The sequence below is a fragment of the Diabrotica undecimpunctata genome, chromosome 10 (genome assembly GCF_040954645.1).
Source record: "Diabrotica undecimpunctata isolate CICGRU chromosome 10, icDiaUnde3, whole genome shotgun sequence".
NCBI lineage: Eukaryota > Metazoa > Arthropoda > Insecta > Coleoptera > Chrysomelidae > Diabrotica > Diabrotica undecimpunctata.
This window is the reverse complement of record NC_092812.1, coordinates 37,080,430-37,104,177: the sequence shown is the minus strand read 5'-3', so window position 1 is coordinate 37,104,177 and position 23,748 is coordinate 37,080,430. Positions and strand designations below refer to the sequence as shown.

The window sequence follows — 23,748 nt, the reverse complement described above, 5'->3', positions numbered from 1 at the left end:
CAAATAAACATCCGAATTGTCAAAATAACTATTGTCAACATATACAAACCACCGAATTGCATTACACATTATCATTATTACACCAATCTAAAATAATTCACCCTCCTAGATATACCACTCCAAATCAGTAATTGTCTGCAAATTCAACCGGTAGATGTGATAAATATTCTCCTCAACCTGGCACCAGTAAGCAGGTTGATGCCGATATCAATGCTAGTTCTTTTACAGACATACTTCAACTGCTGTCTCCGAAACCCAGCCAACATCAGAAAAAGCACAAAACCAATTCTAAAAAGAAGATATCGAAAATTTTAACAAGCACCCCAAATAAAGATGATCTTAAGAAACAATAAGAAATCAGGAAAATTAGAGGCAAGATAACAAAACCAAAACCACGCAAAGAATTTCAGAAGCAGGTTCAAATTTTGAAGCTTCTGTCAAAAAAAAAACAGCCAGTAAAGGATGGCAGTGACAGTACTGAAGATTCAAATTCGGAATGTATCTATTGCAGTGAATGTTATAGTCGGGGCAAGAAGGAAGTGTATTAGGCATGAACACTAAAGGTCGTGGCATATTATCGTGCACATTGCGTTTCCAGCACATAGCGTTTAGTTTCCGAAAAATATAATTTAAATGGTTTTAAATATGAACGACGCACACTGTCCGGAACATAGCGTTTCAGACACTTACCGTTTCCGTTCAGTATATTCGAAAACAATATTTTACTGATGCCGACGGCTACGTAACGAGTCGTAACCGGTTGGTAAGGATGATGTGAATTAGATGTCCGTCGTTTTCCCCTTGTTTATTTAGGTATTTGTTTGATTTTGATACAGAGTATGTATTTAAAAAAATAAGTTTCGAGGCTATTTTGTCATTTATGCATGTGTTTTTATTGCTTTGTGATAATTAATCACGGAAGTGATAAACAATTAGGACTTTTGTACGGAAGTGATACCTGTTCTTTTTAAAAATGCTTTTTGGTTTGATATTTATGGCTTCGTTAAATGTAGTATTTTGTTTTTTAACTGAAGGTGAAATTAAATTTAAAACATATTTAAACTGAATCCTATTCATTCTAAAATATCCATAATATTTTTCATCGTCATCAATTAATTTTCTGTATAAAGTCCAGTATTCACATTCCTTCTTCCTTTCTCTTAGCATTGGATGTACTTCAAACCTTCTTTTTAACACAGTTTTTCATTCTTCATCGTTAAGTAGAAGAGCAATTGCACATAATTTTTGTCGAGAAAAGCGAGATCATATCTTCACCGAACCAAACTGAAACGTATGTATGAAAATGTGAACGCGCAGCCCAATTGCCGGAGTGGAAACGCTACGTGCCCGAAACGCTACGTGCACGATAATATGCCGCGACCTTTACAATCAATTTAATTTTACTACCAAAACGACCGGTTTCGCTTTCTACACTTTGCAAAGCATCTTCAGGTCAAACGGTACAAAGTAAATTAAATGCTGAAATTATAAAAAGCCCATATTAGGGTGCTGTCTTATAAAGATAAAGATCAAAAAAGTTACAGTAATTATGCTAATATTACATATCTGTGTTTATTAATATGAATAAAATTGATTAAGCAGACAAAGTAAAAACCCACAAATTGGTAAGAGATAATCTATTGAATTGTAATAAATTAGTAACAAACAAAATACTACTTACATGCCGGTACAAAAATTATTAGTTAATAATTCGTGAAACATAGTTCAAACTATCCTGTCTTGCTGATAATGGGTGATCTTCGGTTAATATTGTAACTGTCTGACAATTAGCGAGGAAGTTTCTTGAGGGGAGAAATGTTAACAAATGAAATAGGAATAAGGTATATGTGATTGTTTGTTAAATGAAAGTGATGTTTTATATTATTTAAATTATTAAAAATTATTTATATTTATCCAAGAGATATATTTTAGAAATGTGTGTTAATTGATTGACATTTTTTTGAAATTTTTTTTTACAATAAGAGGACAGTTGTATCAGAATGAATGAAATTAGATGTACTATTTTGTGGGTGTGCAATTTCTTTAACTTGTAATTATCAAATTTTTGATAAAGTGCATTTGATTTCTGTTTTGGCAGAAAATTGTGATGTCATATATGTTAAAATTATTAAAAATAAAACAATTAAGGACAATTAGGGACAAACAGAACACAATTAAAAGGACAAAACAGACATTAAATTTTAAAAAGGACGACTTATCGGCACTACATCACTTTGTAGGAGAGGAACTGGTAAAATTGAGTTTTTTTGTTGTCTACAAACATTTTAAGAGGTAAATTTGACAAGCTAATGTAGGTTAAAGTGTGACAGTTCTTCTTCTATCTCTTAATGTGATGTGTGTTAACTAGTTTTTGAAGCAAACAGACCTTACTGAAATAGTAGTTAAACATTTAAATGGGAATTGTAAGCTAATATGTATAATATTGGCATACTTTTAACAATCACTAAATTAATTAAATTTAAAATTTAAATGTGACAATCAAAATGACTGGCGGTAACTGATGTACTATTTAAAAGGTGTACCTAACAGTAAATTTTAATCTTATTTTGAGTTTATAATGTACCAAGACAAGATGTAACATCCACGTCGACATTGGTAAGTCTGTACAATAAATTTCTGCAACACTTTAACAATTTCAAATTTATAGTCACTTATGGTTATAACTTTAGTATCTCTATTTGACAACGTGAAATTTGTATATAATTAGGGATTCAAATAAATTGATTTAATTAGTAATACTAGTCTGAACGATTCTTCAATGTTGTGTTGGAATTTTAAACAACGTGTTGACTTAAAATCAAATTCTATATAATGAGTACATATACTAAACGCCAGGTGGACTATATTAGAAAATTTGTGGCAAATAAGTTGAGGTACCATACCAGTCAAATACTGATATTTAATTTAGTTTTAGGAAAAAAACGAAAGTTTATTGGAAATATATCAAGAAGAGTATTGTGGATGTGAGGATGTCATCGGATCCAAATTTGGACATTTTACTTTGTCTGCTTAATCAATTTTATGCATATTAATAAACACAGACATGTAATATTGGAATTACTGTCACTTTTTTAATCTTTATCTTTATAAGACAGCACCCTAATATGGGCCTTTTATAATTTCAGCATTTAATTTACTTTGTACCGTTTGACCTAAAGATGCTTTGCAAAGTGTAGAAAGCAAAACCGGTCGTTTTGGTAGTAAAATTAAATTGATTGTTAGTCTTATTTTATTTCTTTTCCTATTTGAAATAGATTCACACAAGCAACACATTCATGATTTATTTACAAAATATTTGTTGTTACACATTAGTTACTGGAACGATCATTCTAATAATTATTACTAATTTTTTGATTTTATGACCTATTGTTATGTTACACAAATGACTAATTTGTTTTGGTTTCGTTATGTAGGATTGAAATATTCAAATAAACCCAGATTTACCAATGTGTTTTTAAATCCTAATGCATGTAAAAGAAATCAATATTATTTATGGATTTTTTATTGCTATCAGATTCCTGTATCTGATCGTTTTATTAATTATTGATTAATTAGTTGGAAATATGTGTAAGTAAAAATCAAATAACGCAAAATATTTGACATTTATTGAAAACAACAGTTACAAATAAATAACATAAGTCTCTCAAGTTAATTCAAATAACAACAGAAAAAAGATATGATTTTAACTTATAAATTTTATTCATCATCATGATCCATTCTATAAGGCCCTGGACAATTCTCCTCCAGGTCTTTTATGTCTATACCTGTAATCACACAGTATATACAATATAAGTGTTTACTTCTGAGATAATCTATTAACATAAATAGATTCTCTTCTGCGATGTTAGTTTCAAAGTCCTCATCACATCTACCGGTTGAATTTACAGACAATTACTGATTTGGAGTGGTATATCTAGTAGGGTGAATTATTTTAGATTGGTGTAATGCTGACGTGGGCAAATCTACCGAGATGCACGATCGGGAAGAAGTATCATCAAATATTATTGAATTCAGTCAGGAAGTATATATATATATATATATATATATATATATATATATATATATATATATATATATATATATATATATATATATTATTAATAAAATGTATAGCTACAAAATTCTAAGACAACCTGCAACAGCTCCAACTGCAACTAAATATCCATTAGATCAATGAGCAAATAAAAGAATATAGTACAATATGGAAACAATTTAATAAACATAATAGATGAAAATCAACTAAACAAATAGTAAATTATAAATCGAAAAAGAAGAATTGCTCAGACTTGAACCATATTGGCTAACGAAATGCTCGATAATATCTGCAATCCTTCAAATTAGATAAAATAATGTCTTGTTTGATATGTATATTGTTATGTAATTCAAAATATACTTGTAAAGATTACCACATAGTTATTAGATAAACAAAATAAGATCTTCAAATAATTAAGTACGTTAAACGAAAAAGGAACTTTTAGATTTATTTATTTAAAAATTTGGCAGTCTATTCACATAGGGATTAAACTCTTCATTTAAAAATTTCTTCATATATGTCATAAGATGAACTATGTTTTTACTCATTGTAGTCCACTATCTTATCATTTTTTAAATTTAATGACGAAATTATGTAAATTATTTATTATTAAAGAGCTTTTATCTTCATTCGTTTAATTGCCACTTCCACACGCAAATCAGATTTTACGTTTACGACTGTCTCGATATGTAAATATCAATTTTAATCTATTAAGCTTATTGATATTGACGCTACTACAAAGTTATCTTGAACATGCTGCCTTAGACAATCGTTTACTACAAAATTAATGTACTCAATGTGGATGTGGGTACATTTAATACAATTGACGCAACGCGGCTATTGAATATTTTTGTACAATATCTTGTGGGACAATTTAAAAAAAAAAGTTCACTTTGGAAGTTGGACTGAGATATCTTCTAATCTATATCTATCTAACTATTTATTCTCATTCGTATTAAATTATCACTGTATTTCGTTTATTTTTATACGATTATTAAATAGATCTACAACCTTTTTAACGTGCAAAGACTAACAGAAGAAACAGAGTACGATATCTTATACTATTTGTGCCAGAGACATTAAAAGTATCTATGGAGATTCTAGACCCGGACATCCATGGTAACTATGAGCTCATCGGTACTCTACGTAAGATAGCCTGGACAACTTCTCATTCCCTATACGACGCATCTCAATAACTAATAGGAAGCAATATCTCTAACTAGAATTACATCAAATTAGTCAACTCTACTTCACTAAATAATGGATGTTGTTCACACATATAAAGAAACATGACAATCTGCAGCTAACTAGCTGGACTAACTACGTTAACTACAAGCTTGCTCAAAAAGTACTAGATCTATTCTCCGACCATTTCGGCTAGCGACAATCTTATGAGATCTCTGGCTGAGGGCAGACTAAATGCAAAAAACAAGAAAGACTAAAAAAGAGTTCTTCCTGGTCTCACTGTTCACCCTTAAAGAACTGAAAACAGCTATTGGAAATGTGAAAAAACCAAGTTGCTGGTCCAAACGACGACGACGTTGCATTATATATACTGAAGCACTGCAACTATGCTAGATACCTGGGTTTTAAATTAGGCAAAACATTCTTATTTAAACGAAACTGTCATGAGTTGAAGAACAAAGTACGATGAATAAAATAAATAATAAGTTAAATAAAGCAGTCACAAAATCAGCATTGACCTCGCTTCAAACCAAACACGTTGACGTCGGTTTTAATGAGACCATAACTGTTTCCTTCTCCAGCCCGGTCTCTATATACACTAGCTGGCATTGCACCATCACATGTAAAAAGAAGGGTGGTGGCATTAACCAGCAGTCTTTGTCTTGTCCCATTGTTTCATAATATATAGGGTGAGTTGTGAATTTTTCTTCTTCTTATGCCGTCCCCATTAACGGAGGTTAGCGACCACATTTTTAAAAGCTTCTGTCTTTTGCAACGTGGAATAATTTGTCTACAGTCAATTTTTACTATTTTGTCAATTTTGTCTACTGTGAATTTTTACAAGTTTATATTTACCTAACGTTATACCACTACCACCTAATCAACTGATTTATTCAAACTAGAAATAAATATTAGGTTCGGTTTTAAAAAAGTAGTTTGTTTTGTTCATAGACAAAATTTCACCCTATATACGCTTTTTGAAAACTCTAATAAGAATTTTATAAATTAGACAAATTAGCTACTAAAATGGTGCTTATTTTTTTTAATCAAATTTGACTTTGAATTAAAAGTTTAGCAAATAAATTATTTTAAACCGAAATTGTGGTTAATTCTCTTGAAATATAGCGAATAATAGAAATGCCACAAGAAAATTGTTTCAAAATCATATAAAGCATTTGTAATTATATTCTCCTACTAAAATACTTGATGTCAAAAATTGAACCATTGTCTTTTTTTGTGGGTTTATATGTACTGATCGTTGTCAATTCAGAATTTTAAATGCAGTCTTAAACAGCCATACTACGTTGCTTTTCCATTTCGCCAGTGCGCGATTTATGAATGAGATGTGTATAAGTAATTTAGAATTAACGAGACATTTGTTTCAATTAAAGAGCCATTATGCGTAATCGTTACGAATGATATACGATGTGAGACAAAGTTGCATTTATCTATTTTCTGTTGACAAATTATTTGTATGTCTTTTTTAAAAAAACAATAATTTATTATATGTATAAAATTATTTTTTAATTTACTTATATTTGTGTTATAAGTTAAACTGTCAAATTTAAATAGGCGCTGTACGAGATTAGCATAATAAATGCTGATTAGGTAACTGTTAATATGTGGTTTTCACAAGATTACATGATATATACAAAAATCATATAGAGCAACGACTTTAAAACCTTTATTTCCCAAGCTTCCTTCCCTACCTTAAAAAATTCTTGAGACTATTATGGAGTCATAATTAGCTAACCATGCTCTAATATGTTCTGCTATGTCTATCTTTTACTTGGAGTTTACAGTTGGTTATATCCAGAATTTTCAAGTTTTGTTCCATATATCTAAAGCTAGAACAAGCGCCTTTGGTTTCATTTTTATTGGTGTCTCTAGTTTTGTTGCGTAATTTGTTTTCCACTTGGTCCACCCTCCGTAAATGCCAATTTTTATAATTTTAGCGATTTTTTATTAGCTCTGTAGAATTATTACTATCTAGGAATGGTAAAGGTGAGTTTTGTGTCTATAAAATAATTGCAACTCATATCGACTAGAGCCTAGAAGAGCACCTAAATGGAATTTCCACCATCCAACTTACCTAACCACCGATTGGTAATCTATACTGAAGAGATTACAAATACTCAAAAGTATCAAACTGAACGAACGAACGTACCAGACAAGACAAGAATAAACTAGCTGGAGTAACAGATAGGTAAAATATGGAGGACTACGGCCGAAGCAACAAGAAATAAATAAATTTGTTAAAAATAATATTCTTAAACAAAATGCTTTGTTTACAATACTTCCAAATAGTAGTGACAACAAGCCCTACTGCATAGTCTGGTGTTGATTCTGGAAAGGTACTTACATCATACCTAAGTAGCTTTTACAGCATTCTTGTACAGCGTAGATGCTTTTCAAAAAGCTTCAATTCACCTTCAGGATCTATATACAGAGTACTCAAGAAAAAAATTAATGATACATCTATGAGGATTACTTAAACGTTCCAGTGTAGTGTAATATCTAATATATCTCATACGAGGCAACCATAAAACGTATTCAGCTGGACGGAATAGACAAAACAAGCTGCAGGTCAATAGTCCTGAAGTGCTCTGTGTCGAAATGAAACGAATAGTTTAGCTAGACAAATAAAAAAGGAACACTGGCAGAGCTTCTTAAAACAGATGAAACACGACTTCTACGGAACACAAAAAGAGATATGAAGAATGATCAGAGGACAAAGAAAAGAGATGAACGAACTAATAAAAACAAAACACATTCAGATGGACATATCCCTATTTGCTAAAGGTGACGATTAGTGTTGCCCAAATGCAAGAACAAGACGAGACTTAGACAGTCTTGGTCTTGGTCTTGCGCCAATACACCTGGTTTTGGTCTTGGTCTTGGTATTGCACTCCCGGTCTTGGTCTTGGTCTTGCAACAAGAGTCTTGCAAGTCTTGCAGTTACCCATTAGCCTATTGCTATTTATTAAACGTTACTAGGGGAGTTTGAAGCCACGATCTAAGCAATCCGTGCCTATGCTCTAACTAACGCAGCTATCTACCATGCCCCACGAAAGTCAATCAAACATGGTTAAAACACAAAAAAAACAAATTAATGATATAAACTTGACTGTATTTTAACGAATATTTTCTGTCTAGAAAGGTATTGATGGACCTCCACCATATATGAAATGGAAATCTTAAAAAAGATTGGTACGTGGCAAAAATCCACATATAGGTATCAAGGGCACATATTCTTTAGGTGATAAGATAACAAACTATAATCCACTTATTAAAGCAACATAAATGTTATTAACAAACTTAGCTCTACTTTTATATAAAAAACTGACTTGAAAAAATAAAGAATAGGTAAGAAAGCAATGATAATCAAGAGAAGTTATTTTAAATTAAGGAGATATCTACTTAATAAATACATTAATTTACCAAAATAAAGTAGTAGGAACATTTTTTAGGAACCAGAATTTTGGTTTTTCAGGAAGGAATATTTGTAATTCTTTTTTGTGAAAAGATATTATTATGCTTCCTTAAACCTGAAGTGTTTCGGTTTTTCATTTTCATTTTTACCTTTCTATGTAGGCACAATTTAAACAAAGCAATTTAGGGTGCATGAATTATTTCGAAAAACTCATTAAATTTGCTTTTAGGTCTTTTAGATCTATAATTCCAACGCTCACTACTCCGACTAAAACTATTTGAATCTTTGTTCCCCATGTCAAATTAAAAACTTGTCAAATGAAGTTTAGTGATGTCGAAAAAGTAACTACTACTATAAACGTCCGTTACTATTCAATACCCTAAGTATCTAATAACAAACCGAGAATTATATATTGTAACTTCGTTATTCTAAATATTTCGGTATTTTGTTTAGACGGTAAGTGACATTATCTGTTATTAATAAACTTTTGATATTAGTCGCGCTCTTTCAGCAAATTTGGTTTAACCGAATGATCTCATCGCCCACTCAGCAGAAATAATGCTTAGTCTTAGGCCGATAAGATTTGTTTATTTAGATTCCTCCTAACAAAATTATAATGGGAAAAAAATTGAATTATTAAGTGGGTGTCCGTAATAATAAGTGTTATATTTTTTAATAGCTAAGGTGACATATTTTTAAAAAATTCCGATACGATATTACTGTCGGCGTAGCAATGCAAGATTATTTTATGATTAGAGGGCGGCTATTTTCAAAATCTGGACAATTAATTTCAGAGCGAAGAAGTCGTATGCTGGAAAAGAATGTACAAAATATTTTATTTTTACATTGTAATTATGACCTCTGAGCACATGTCAAATGTGTTGTTTTTAATGAATATTTTGATTGATGATTTTGATGTATGTTTATGGTATTGTTCGTAATGCGCATAAGTCCAGTTTTTCAAATTTTTATTACATATAGAGTCATAGAGTCTTTAAGCATATACCCGAACTAGAATACTCGCTAAAACGACACTCCGTCCTAACTGCAAGACGCAAGAGTCTCGCAGGCTTAGTCTTGTTCTTGCATAAATCTTGCACTAGGTGCAAGTCTTGGTCTTGGTCTTGCTAAAATTAGGCGGTCTTGGTCTTGGTCTTGCGAAAACGCAAGAACAAGACCAAGACTGCAAGACCAAGACCGATTTTGGGCAACACTAGTGACGATAATGAATAATCAACACCAGAGGTGACAGCAAACGAGGAAATAAATATTAAGGAAGAAGGAGTAAAGCAAACATTAAGGAAATTAAAAAACAGAAAATCACAGAAAGGACAGAATACCAAACGAACTCCCAAAGTACGGAGGACCAGATCTGACCAAACTTAATTTTTTAGATAATCAGGGGAACTATTTCAACGATGTGATTACAAGATTTATCAGCAGGTTCATATATTAGACCAAATCGACAGTTTCTTTAAATTCAATTCAAAAAAATAATATTATAAATTCGTAACGACATAAATTAAAACAGTTTATTCTAAAAAATAACAATTTTATAATTTTAATTAAAACTACTTTAAATTAAATTTTCAAAATGTCCACCACGTTTAGCCAAGCAGTAGCCCAATCTATTATATAATTGCCTTCGGATGTTCGACGACATTTCGGATGTTATGCTTTGAAAGGCCTGAATGATTTTTTGGCGTAATTCGTCTAAATTTTAGGCGCATTCATGCTCATGTCAGTAAATCTGTTGCTTCGCATAACGTCATACGAAAAAGTCCAAAGGTGCAAGATCAGGAGAGCGAGGTGGCATTTTTATGTTACCTTTTGCACTAATAACTCTTTCTGGAAAAGTAATTTTTAAAAGAATACCAGCCCAAACGTTGACTTTTTGACGGTATTGTGTTTTGTAAGGAACACTTATGTGCCTAATTTTTGTAGAGTACCCTACGGTAACAGATGGATTGTGAAAGCCAGTTAAAGAAAAAGAAAACCTATTTGTAAACAATATTTTCTTCATGAAATTTTCGTCACGATTAGTGCGTTCCATCATGTTCTCACAAAACACCATCCGTCGTTCATAATCAGCAGGGAAAAGAGAGTAGCAGAGTTTTTTGCAATTTGTAGCAATGGTACTTGTTTTCTTTTTTATAATATTTCGTACAGTTCTAGCACTAATACCAGTTTCTCTTGAAATTAGGGTGCTGTGACAAGGAAAATTGATTTTAGTTAGACTATCCGTGTATGTTCTACAATTCTTGACACAACCAGTTTTTTTAAATTTAAAAATAATTTTGTGAATTGTAGTTTTTTTCAGAATAATACCATTTAATAATATGAATTTTATAAGTTGTAAAAGTTACCATTTTCCTAACTTGAAATATCAATTTCTTTATTCTGTTTTTTTGCAAATAAAACCAGAATTATTACTAATGAAAAACACTTTGAGAAAACTAGAATTCAATCTAATGGGTGTTAAAATAAACTCGTATGTCCGTACTAATTTCGTACTATATTCGGTCTCTGTCTGTTGGCAGAACAACCTTATACTGTTCTTTTCGCACTAATTATGCGTGCTATATACAGTTTTCAGATTACCACAACTTTATATCCATCGTTAGGTCCATATAAATATGTTTGTCTTGTAAAAATAGTTTTACTCTACATTGCATAGTTGTGAAACCAAGTTTAAAATAATAAAAACCAAAACTGTAGCGTATCTCATTGATTATTTATTTATTAATACGACGCATGTGTTACAAATGTTTGACACAGCACCAGCAATTAAAACTTAAGATGACAACGCAGATTCCTGAGAGTCGTTATTAAATTGTTAACATTGAAAATTTTGATGATTTTGATAAGTAACGGAATTAGTTCGATTTAATATTTATAACAATATCCAATTAGGTAATCTTATATTATATCTTCATTATAATAAATAATTGGGCCAGCGGTAACCTGTAGACACATTTTAAAATTTATATTTAAATCCTGGCCTAATTAACAAAATTAATAAGTATATTCGATGTTTGTTTATTGACGATTCAACTACATAGATGGCGTTTTAATATGTTTCAATCACAGTAATAAATGTTGACGCTATGTACACTAGAAAATCATTTATTTGCTGTCCATTAGTGATTGGACCCATTGATCACATTGCCTGTAACTCCAATAATAGTTATACCCAACCCGTCATTCTGAACCGGACATCAATACGTTCCACTTAGTATTGACGTACTGTCTGATACCTGCTTTATTAATCCGTACTAGTATTAGCTATAAGCAATGATACGTTTTTTGTACTTGGACAGTTGTCCGATTTCTTGGGTAGTAGAGAAAGAGGTAATTCGAAGTTACTACCGAACCGGTGTGTTGTGTGTGTCGACAGGCATGGCATTCCGAGAGTCACTGGTTGGCTATAGCTGGAATTACAGACTTTGTGGTCAATGTAAGCTCAATACAAACATAATTTATTATTATCATCATTGATGTCAGATCAGCTCCAATTTCTTTGCAGAAGGTCCTCTAAAGTTGGTAAAAAGTTGCTTCGCAATCGATTTAGATACGTCTTGTTCGGTCTGAATTTTGTTCCGTACCATTTGTATTCATGCTGGTTTTCTTCTCTTTATTTTCTTCTGTTTTCTGTACCATTTGTATTCATGCTAGTTTTCTTCTGTTCCTTATCGTCGTCTAATTTTTCGATATTATTTTCTGAAGCTTCGATAGTATTTTTGCGTAACTAGCATAAAGCTGAAATAACCTTTTTATTTACCACATGCCTTCAGTATTTTCAGAGTAGGATCAACAAGTTCCTTTTACTGTTTAAGGATATCTTTATTTACTATCAATTTATTATACTATTTTCTTTACTATCTAAGGATAATTTATAAAAATAATATGATCACCTCGACAAACTTAGAATACTAAAAAAATATAAAATGCAAATAAGCTGGTATTATAACTAAGATTACTTAATAAACTAGATGGTTACATTGGAGGAGAAAGAAGCACATAATTCGGGAATTTTTTGTAAAAAGAGCTGGTAAAACCTTTACAATTAGGAAAATATTCCTGGTAATTATTGTAAAAATTAAATATGCAGACAATATGCTTAGATCAGTAACCAGATGACTAAAAATGGCTTAATTAATATATGGAAAATTATGGATTATCATATGGGACATCATCCTTAATTAATGCAAGAAATGATAAAAAAAATTTTTATATTACCTTTACCTTCGCCTAGAAACAGGTCCCAATATAGATTTTGAAAATGTTGGAGCCATAGCTTTCATCGGTTTTTATAAATTAAGTATTATCCAAGAAACCGCTGAAATCAAAAATTGTCCTTACAAAAAAAGAGATGACGGCACACGATTACCTTTAAGACCCTTCTAAAGTAGAATTAATTACCGTCCATTTCTTCAAACAGTCCGCCTCACGCCGTCAATAATCTTCGTGCCATACGCACTTAAACACCACGTCAGTGAACCAAGTCGTCATGGACAGTATAAAAATACTGTGAACTGACCAGTAGTGAAATTCTGCTACTTTTCATCCCCTTGGAAAGAGGACCGTCACCAACCAGATGGCCCGATCAAATTCAGAATTCATTAGGCCACTCATTCTGCAGAACTCTTAGAGCAGCTGAAGATAAAAACCAATGGAGAAAATTTCTTAGGAGTAAATTATAGCGCTTTCTAACAACAAAAGAAGCTTTTACCCTCGATCAGACAAAGAAGAAATTACCCTGAATCAGACAACACATCAGCAGAAATATCTAAATCTGACGGTGAAACTTTTGTAATCCTATTTCAGAAGGATACATTATACTGACAATACCATCGGATTCTAATAAAGCATTTTTGCAAAACAGATCTATTACATCTTATTCATAATGCTACTAGAAGTCACTAGAAAAAACGACTGAATTTGACATAGACTGCTACTACATCTTCGTAGATTTTAAGGCAACTTGGAATACGAAAAAGTCTATACCAAGAGAAAACTAAAAAATGAAACACCTGTAGGTTCCACACGTCATATGCCATATGCATACTATAAAAAATACTTTTCCCATTCGGAAAGTAACATAGATAAAAGCATTTTGGATATTTCCATCTATTTTTACCGTCGTGAAAGTCATGTTATTTTTTATTTATGGTTTATTATCAAAAAATATTCCAAAAAACTGATTTCCACAAAGAAACTGTTTTAGACCAACATTAGTAAATGACGAAATTATTCTCAATAATCGAAACAACTGTTTTCAAGATAATTCAAGTCTGATAATAATCTTAATATTATTACAAAGCTATCAATGATTGCGTACTTAAACTAAGTTAATGTGAAAATAATCTAAATTCAATTATCTAAACATTAAATAAAGCAAAAGGTTTTTTACTTCTGGAAGTAAATATTCAAATTCGATGATATTAATCAAAGATCACCGAAGTATCTTATGTTTGCATTGTAAATAAAAGAAAACTGTACTGATAGATAACAAATAAACTTATTTTTTAATTCTTATATAGTGTTTACTTTGAAATACTTTTGAATACGAAGATATATATATATATATATATATATATATATATATATATATATATATATAGTAAGATCTCGTTTTATCCGGTGGATACGTTCCACAGAAAAGCGCATATAAAAAAAATTGCATACAAACAGACACTAGACAAAAACAAAAAAGTTTCCAGAAATTAAAAGAAATAGGCTGCATGATAAATTACTTCGAACATTTGAAAAAACTATTTATATTTTTTATTCATATCGTGTCGATAAATAGGAAAACAGGGTAACCTGTTTATTTTACTAGTATTGTTGTTGAAAGTAAACTAATTATTTATAAACTTCGTCTGCAAGGGGATGTTTTCCAAAGGTGTCTCGTTTTAAAACGTGTTTAAAATAGCTAGTATAGTAGCTAGAATAGTAAATTCTTCAATACTCTTCCAGTTACATCAACTGCTTTTTCTTGTTTTACTTGTGAAGTAAATCTTTGCCTTTTAAAGCAGGTGGTATAAGAGATTTATTTATTAAGAGCGGTTTCAACATCCTATTTCCTGATGTATTGCTACAAAGTATGTAATAATGTTACTCCGTCTTTACTTTCTTTATGACCACTTGTAGTTTTTTCATCCTTTGCGATGTAAGTACGGTTAGGCATTTTTTTCCAATACAGTCCCGTTTCATCAGCGTTAAATACGTGATCGGCACAATAGTCCCTATATTCAATAATTTTCACTAGCTCCTGTGGAAATATTTTTGTTGCTGCTATATCTGCTGTAGCACTCTCTTCTGTGATCGTGATATTATGAAATGCATTTCTTTTTATAAACTCGATTATCCATCCTTTGCTAGCTGAAAATTTATTACCAGCTTGGGAATGGGAAGTGGAAGTTGGTGGCTCTGGCTATTTCATTAACTCATATAAAACTTAAGAGTTTTTTCCTGGATTAAATAACCACTTACAGGAATTCTTCTTTGAATTAGTTTCTCAATACAAATTGCGATTGCTCTTCCTATTCTTTCTAATAATACAGCAGTTGAGTGAGAAGTGTTTTTAATCCATCTACGTGATTGCGACTTTTAAAGAAGTTTTGGAATATCTCTGGCAAAGTCTTGCATATACTTCTAATTGTACCTAATATTAAGTATAAAAAGACAGTTTCATTAAAATATCAATAATATTTAGTTCTAAACCAGTTTTGAACTGTTTTATTAACTTTTTTGCATGAAACTAAACGTTATTTTCAAGTATTAAATACTTGATGTACCCTAATTTAGGCAACACACATTACAGTTAACTTATATTGCAATAGATATTTTAGAATTCCTATACAACAGGAACAAAGTCTTTGGGATTGTGTAGAAGTGTTTAGTTTTGGGCGAGATTCCGTAATATTTTCGTATCATTAAAATAAATACGAAGATTATAAAACTATAGATATTACAAGCCTAACAAATATTTGCAAAACGTTTTCGTACATGTATTATATTTTACAGCTAAGTTAAAGATGCCAAAAGAAACGAATTACAGAACCCTTTTATGTAAGTTTTATGTAATAATAAAAAAAGTAAGAACCAAAAAAGGATACCAAAGGAATGAGAAACAACTTAAAATAATCTGCTATGCAGTCGACGCAATAATACTCTCTCAAGGTGAAGATGATTTACAACGTATGCTGCACCAATTTAATATAATCGCCAGAAAATTTAAAATGTTAATTTCCCCAACAAAGACAAAATGCATGGTTATAACAGCAAATTTACTAAGATGTAAAGCGGAGCTGGAAGGTCACGTAATAGAACAAGGGATGGAGTTTTGAATATCTAGGCATCACATTATCTAGCTACGGAAAGCTCGAAACTGAAGTGGAAGATCATAGAGCATATAGATAGAGCAATAGAGCAAACAGAGTCGCAGGTTGCCTGAATGAAAGGCAGAATTTATAAAACAGTCATTAGGGCCCTGATTCTATTTCATTTTGATGTCGAAATTTAAAAGCGACTACGCCATGACAGTCGCAATCGCTAGCGATTCTCATTCATTTCGATTGTAGTTAAAACTGGGGATATTTACTTTATCATTTTGACACTGCTGAAAATTTGGGTTGGCCCTCTTGTTTATTGGCATTGGTTTTGTTTACGTTACGTGAACGTGTTGTTTTTCTTGTTTGAGAGAATCATATAGTGGCCATTCTCAATTATATTTTGAATTGAAAGAAAATGGATGGAGAGGCTGTCGGTGATCGTGGCACTAAATTGTCTGTGGAGCAAAAGGAAATCATGGTGGCGTTTTTGGAGGACCGTGCTGATTTAGCTAAGGGCAAACTCCTTGGCCATGATGGCAAGGAAAGAAAAAAGGCAATGTGGGAGATCCTTAAGTTATAACCACTAAGGTTAATATAACCACTAAGATTTGACTTAGTGGTTATATTCTAATATATTTTTAAATTTACTGCAGCTTAGTAATACTTACCCTAAACATTTTGGGTATCCTAGAGGCATAAACACCCTCCTCCAAATATGGTTCTAATACCCTTATCAAATAATTTGCAGCTTGTTTATTAAGCCGGAATTGCTGCCTAAGTTAAGCATCACTTAGTGAAAAAGGATTTTGAGTATCCCGTAACATTCTTCTTATCCTCCGTTGTGAGCGTCGGATATCTATCCTCTCTAATTCCTCCAAAACCAGCAAATGTCCGTAAAACGCAGCCGTATTAATCTTTTTGCCTCAGTTTTCCTTGCAAGAATCAAAACACAGCACCGCCTACCTAAACTGAACCTAAGTTCACTTCTCCCAGTCCAGCCAGTCATGTCAGATTAATTTCGACTCGAAATGAAATTTCAACCACTTTCTTAAAGTTGAAATTAATTTCGATAAATCGAAAATTAGTGACGTCGTTTGGTTAGTTCAGCTGAAATCTACAAGGCTCGCAAAGTCGCATTTCGACGTCGCCATATTAATTTCGACATGTTTTGAGTCGAAATCTCAATTAGAATCAGGGCCTGACACAGAGAGGACAAAAAGAATATTAGAAACAGTAGAGATGAAAACACTTAGAAACATCGATGGTAAAACACTACGGGACAGAGCTACATGTACAGATATTCGACGTAGATGCAAGGTGGAGAACATCAAGGGCTGGGTAAGAAATAGAAGAGTAGAATGTAATGATCATATAAGCCGAATGAAAACAAGAAGAGTAGTAAAGACGGCAAGAGACGGTTCCCCAATAGGAAGACGATCAGTAGGAAGACCAAGAAAACGATGGAAGGACACCTTACTGGAGGAAAATTAAATAACAGACAGTCATGTCTACATAAAAAGAAAAAGAGGACATATCACAATAGACCACAAAAGATCCATAAATTTTTCAGAAGTATCCTTCTTGGACCGCATCTTAAAGTGTACTTAATTAAGTACGAAGAAAAAAGAACCATATTATGAAATATGACATTTTAAGACGTATTTAATAAAATACTAAAATAATTATGTTCACGTACATTAAAAATAATTTTAGGTAATATTTCACTGTATTGTGATATTCCCGAATGATTTCGTAGTGTGAATTCCGGGACCACAAGTTGTGCGACTGAGGTAAGCGGCATTTAAAAATAGGTAATTAGATAATGATAATGTATAAGGAAACTCATTTAAAATAGATCACATACTCACGTTGTTTTCATACGTCACGGATCGCGCTTTTCTCATGAAATGCAATGATTAACTTAACGATATGTTCGACGAAAAAAGTATATTATATATATATATATATATATATATATATATATATATATATATATATTATATATATATATATATATATATATATATATATATATATATATATATATATATATATATATATATATATATATATATATATATATAATGTAGTTCATTTGTATATTTGTATCTCAGGATAAAAGTCCAATTTTAATTAAAACAGAGTTATCAATGAAAATAATTGAGAATTAAGTTCTGTTTCATATGATATAAGAACTAAGTCTAATCTGTAATAATACCAGATATAGCTAATTTTAAACTATACCAAGTTCTTGTGTCTTCTGGGAGAAAAGAATATCAAATTTAATAGTACAGTCTGTGGTTTGGTATTTTTGGTAATAACATGAAGTTTTCTTTTAAGTTGAAATTAAGTCCATATGTGGCGTAACACTGTGTTAAGTACACACACAACTATAACACAGTTCAAAGAGTTGTCGTTAAAAAAAATAAGTTCGGAGTAGTTTTTAACGTGATTTCAAGTATACTTTCATTTAAAAAATAAATAGCAGATCACAGAGAATAATTTAATTAGTGAACAAAAACAAATATAGAAACATGCTCGGGAATAAATATAACGGAATGGTTATTGCGGTTAGTACAAAAAACACCTCTGGTATTAATATTATTAGAAAAATTATCGAAAAGAATCCAAACTTCCTTACCTCAGATGTATAACTGGTAGCTCCAGAACTTAGAGCTGGTGAAAGCGCAGGAACATCGCAGTTCGGTGAGACTTTTCCCTGTGGGTAGAAACCACGCGAATTTGTAAAGTTTGTTGAGTTGCTGTATCCGTTCGTACCCGTACCACAAGTCGGAGCACTATGAGTCTGAGTTAATCTATGATTTGGAGGCACAACACTCGACGTTTGAAACGACTCACTCAAATACTGTTTCACTTGGTTCTTTTGCTTTTGCATTACATGATACTTTGTAGGATTCGCTAGCTTTGTTTGCACTTGTAAAACTTGCGCAGGAACTTCTGCTATACTATTTAATGGCACTTTTACTGGCTGATTATTAGGAATATTTATGTTGTGGATGTGATTATTAATAGGACTAATAGGACTCGAGTTAGCGTGATTGTGATGGTTGTGGTGGTGGTTGGAGTGAATCGGGTGTTGGGGATGAGGAGGAGGTCTTTGTGTATTCTCTTGTTTTTGTCGTTGTTGTTCCAGGAGAGCGTGATCCCTCATTAATTGAAGCTTTAGTTGCGTTCTCGAGGCTGGATTTATAGTTTTCAAATTTGGAGTGCTGAAATTGGAAAAAATTGTTAGTGATAATGAAAAAATAAATAACATAGAATGTAAATCAAAGAAAGCAAGGAATTTACAGACAAAGAGTTAGACAATGATCCCATATCGTGCTAAAGCGGGCATGCACGTTCCAATATTTAGACCGACTTGTGTTCCAACCTCCGAAGTTGGAGTAGGCTTGCTAGACTAGTTGTAAGAGTCGGGACATTTAGAGGGACGATTCGAAGGTCCGATTTCCGACTGGTGACGGAGTGGGAGCGTGAATGGAGGAGTCGGAAGTCCAATCAAAATTTTCCTGTCAACGCTTGACCTTGGGTACCTACTGGGTTATAGAAAATGACGCAATCGAAGCAGTTAACGAATTTGTATACTTGGCAGCGCTCTAAAATTACATTTTTAATCAAAAATTTGATGTTTCGATTTCCATTATGGGAATCGTTTTTGAAAAAAGATTATTTAAGAATTGTGTTAAAAAAAGGTTTAAAACCGCCAAAGTTGTTGAAGAGTTTATGTCTTTTAAAATTTAAAGTTGACTTATTTGACCGCGGTGTTGTGGACAACAGCCATGCTTTGGCTGAAAATATGTTAGGGTGAGGTTTTTGTCAAATGGAACTTCAAATGCATTATTGCATATAAATTGAGTATATAATTGTAGACGATGTGTCTCAGACTTTCTTAATTCGCTATTGTTGGTATATCCTTGTTGTTGACCTCTTCTTTTAGTATTAACAACCAAAGTCTGCTACCTTCTGCTGAAGAGTTTGCTACACATTTTTTTTCATTGAATAGGATGAAGGTTGTTTATTTGATTTTTTTCCTTTTCATGTCTGTTTCTTTTATGACTATCGACGCATCTTCCCATTGTATTCTGTGCTCATTGTCCCAGGCATGTTTGCATATCTGTAGTTTTATCCTGACACTTAGTGCTGGTTTATCCTGACAGTTAGTAGTCTTGCGATTTTCCCCCACATAGAAATTGTTACATTCACAGGGTATTTTATAGATGTAGTTCTTCGATCTCTCTTGGTAAGTGAATTGGTTGTTTTAGAAGTTGTGATTTATGAATGTACTTATTTCCTATCCTTTTTGAGATTTGTCCAAACTAGTCGAAATTTCGTGATATGTACTATAGATGGTTCTTATGATTAATTCTATATGTAGTTTCTCTTCTTTTATACAGCTACTACTGTTATACCTAAGGTTTTCGTAGTATGTTATCCACTGTTGTTCGTTAATAATTGCTAGTGAGGGGAGTATTTTTGAGTTCTATTCATTTGTTTTATCATTTTGTAAGGAAAAGTTTGTCTTTTATGAAAATCTTTTAATAAACTTTTTCCATGATTTCTAATCAACTGCACATGCCTGATGATATGCAATAACTTTGAAATTGCGATCATATTGTGATGTTTATGAATTCAAATGCAAATACTGACAAATTGTTGTCCTTCCGACGCCTATACTGCCTTATATACATCTAGGCTACAGAAATATTATATTTATATGTGTGTAATACCATAAAATTATAATTTCAATAATCCTACATTTTAGAATCGAATTTTATTTTTTTTAGTTAATAATAAACATTTTAGAACAAAATACAGAACATATTAGGTAGGTTTGTACATTTTATAGCCCCTGTACAAGCAAAAAATTCCATTTGATCTGAAAGTTGCCCCGTATACAAACGCAGACAAACGATTTCACTTTATTAAGGTCATATTCATGAATATCACATGTTTTGTTGCCACTGATTGTGCCACTGGTTAAAGCAATAAAAACTGTGACGTTCGATAAATTTAAAGCGAAACGTAAGTTCGTTGTTCAAAATATTATGTTTTAGCAAATGTAATTTCGAAGAAAGTATTTTTTGTATTGGTTTTGTTCAACGTTAGGTTTCTGTATACCCTGTACGTTGAGTTGAATGTATATTTCTATTTTTTGCATCTGGTTTTATCTCACGAGTCGCCAATGCATAATTGGAAAAAATCTTGTATTTTAATTCGTCGAAGATTTGTATATTAATAAAATAAAAATACAATACAACCTTCGTCAAAAAATAAGCCATATTTTTTTTTTCAAAAAATTAAAAAATGCTTGTTTTTAAAGATGATTTAAAAAATTTTATGTTCTCACATAAACAAAGCGATAAGCTCGGGTTCGTTCGGAAAAATATTCCCATGAGATTTATTTTACATAATCACGTTCATGAGATACCCGAAAATAAGGTACAAAAGGTCGCCCAGGCGACAAATTGTTCAAATTTTTTTGAATCAATTTTTAAACAAATTGTAACAATAAATTTTTTCGGCCCGGACAATTTTTTGGGCCATTCTGAGCAAATAGGTCTGTTATTTTTTTTCTGTAAAGTTGATCGTTTTTGAGTTATAAACAATTTAAAACTGAAAAACGCAAAATTACGATTTTCAAGGCCCAAAAAAACAACAAAAAAAATATTATTTTTCACCTATTCACCAAGGATCTACATTCAGGTTCAAACCTTCTATCATTTCCTGATAAGTATTTGTGGCTTATTTAATTTTAAAACATTGTTTTTTAATCGGTAATTTTGAATTCTCATTGTACAAATGAACACCCGCCCAGCCATATGCGGTTCATTTTTTAGGTTTTTTAGATCATTAGGAACAAAAAACATCTGTTGTAAGTTTTCTCTAAAGTTGATCGTTTTCGAGTTATAAATAATTTAAAACTGAAAAAAACTAAATCAAAATTGTTTTGTTCTCCCACTGAATCTAGAGTTTGTTTTGCTCGTGTTCATCTTTTAAATCAAAATGAATCATTTCAAACTTTTTTATGTCTTCCATAATTTGTACATCTCTGCTTACTATAATTTCTTTGGTGGTTGGGTTATACACCCTGTATCCTTTTGTATTTATTAAAACAGCATACCCTATTAAAATGTGCAAATAGCATTTTTCTCCCACTTTGAGCTTTTTTCTTTTCGAAAGTGTACCACCACATTGGTATGGTATACAAATATTCGAAGGTCGACAACATAAGGTTTACTATTTGTCCATATTTCAAACGGTGTTTTATTTGAACCAGAAGCCAAAGATCCATTTTTTAAGTAAACAGCTGTGTTTACAGCTTCAGCCCAAAAATTTTTTTTTAGATTGGCATTTAAAAAAAGATATTTTGCCTTTTCAACAATTGTCCGATTCAAACGTTCGGATACTCTATTTTGTTCAGGAGTGTAGGGATTATTTTTTTGATGTATAATACCATTTACACTTAAAATCTTTCAAATCCTTTTGAACAAAATTCTCGATCACTGTCACTTCGCAGAGTTCTTATATGAACACCCTTTTGGTTTTCAGCCGCACTTCTTAAAACAAATAAAAACTTCACTTTTTCTTTTAATAAAATAAATGAAGACCATTTTACTAAAATCATCTTGGAAAGTAACAAAATATTTGGAGCCACCTAATGATCTGTTCTCCATAGGTCCAAACACATCAGTGTGTACATTTTCCAATAAACTACTGGATCTGTGACCTTGCTGTGAAAACGGTAATCGTGTTTGTTTGCCCTCACAACAAATTATACAGTTTTGTTTTTTAATATCAATTTTACCAGTCACATTCAGTCCATCTACTATTCCATCTTTCATTTTATGTAAATAAACACTGTTTATATATCCAAATCTTCTATATCATGTTTAGCCATTGACAAATAAACAATTTTCAAAATCTTCTTAAATCTTAATATTCAATTTATTCACACCATTTATCAAGTCAGCCGTTGCAATTAGTTCAGAATTTTTGTTAAATATTTTGCAATGATTCCTGTTCTCTATTAGTTTGCTGACAAATAAAAAGTTAGTGGTAAGTTTTGGAATACAAAGAGCATTTTGAACTACAATATTAAAATGATTCTCAGTTGTTAAATCCAAATCACCTGAACACTTTACTTTGGCTGTATTCTTGTTATCAACTATAATGTCACTTGTATCACTTACTCTTTTATTATTAATCCAGGTTTCATTTGGCTTTAAATGAACACTAGCTCCCGAATTCACATACCATTCAGTTTTTATAAAGTCTCCATTGAGAAAAGCGGCACTAAATGCATGTTTTTCGGATGTTTTCAGCTTCGGACATTTATTTTTATAGTGACCGGTTTGTTTAGAATGATAACATCTGATTTTCGACAGATCTCTGTCTCTCTTGTCATTTACTCGGTCACCACTTCTTCTGTGATTTTCGAACCGTTAGTTGTGATTGGCTCTGTTACTTCTACCACTTGCAAACGCACTACCAGTGTTACCGACGTCACTTTCTATGTCCAACAGTTTTGTTTTAATCGAATTTGTAGAAATCACAATTCAAGAATGTTCGATCGCCATTATTATTAGTGAAAAACGATCAGATCATTCCGTCAAAAATAGTAAATTCCACTCATCGTCAATTTTAAAACCAGTTCCACTCAATTTTTTTCCTTTTTCCACTATTTAGTTCACATAACAACTCGCCATTGAACTGCAATATTC

At 31.7% G+C, this 23,748-nt stretch overlaps 1 protein-coding gene across 2 annotated transcripts in view; it reads right to left on the bottom strand.

Moving 5' to 3' along the window:
- Mitf (transcription factor Mitf) overlaps positions 1-23,748 on the bottom strand; it is a 146,583-nt gene that overhangs the window by 94,480 nt on the left and 28,355 nt on the right. For both annotated transcript variants that reach the window (XM_072546584.1, XM_072546585.1), the window contains exon 2: positions 18,651-19,239. In XM_072546584.1, coding sequence (XP_072402685.1) covers positions 18,651-19,239 — 589 coding nt within the window. The remainder of the gene's footprint in view (positions 1-18,650; positions 19,240-23,748) is intronic.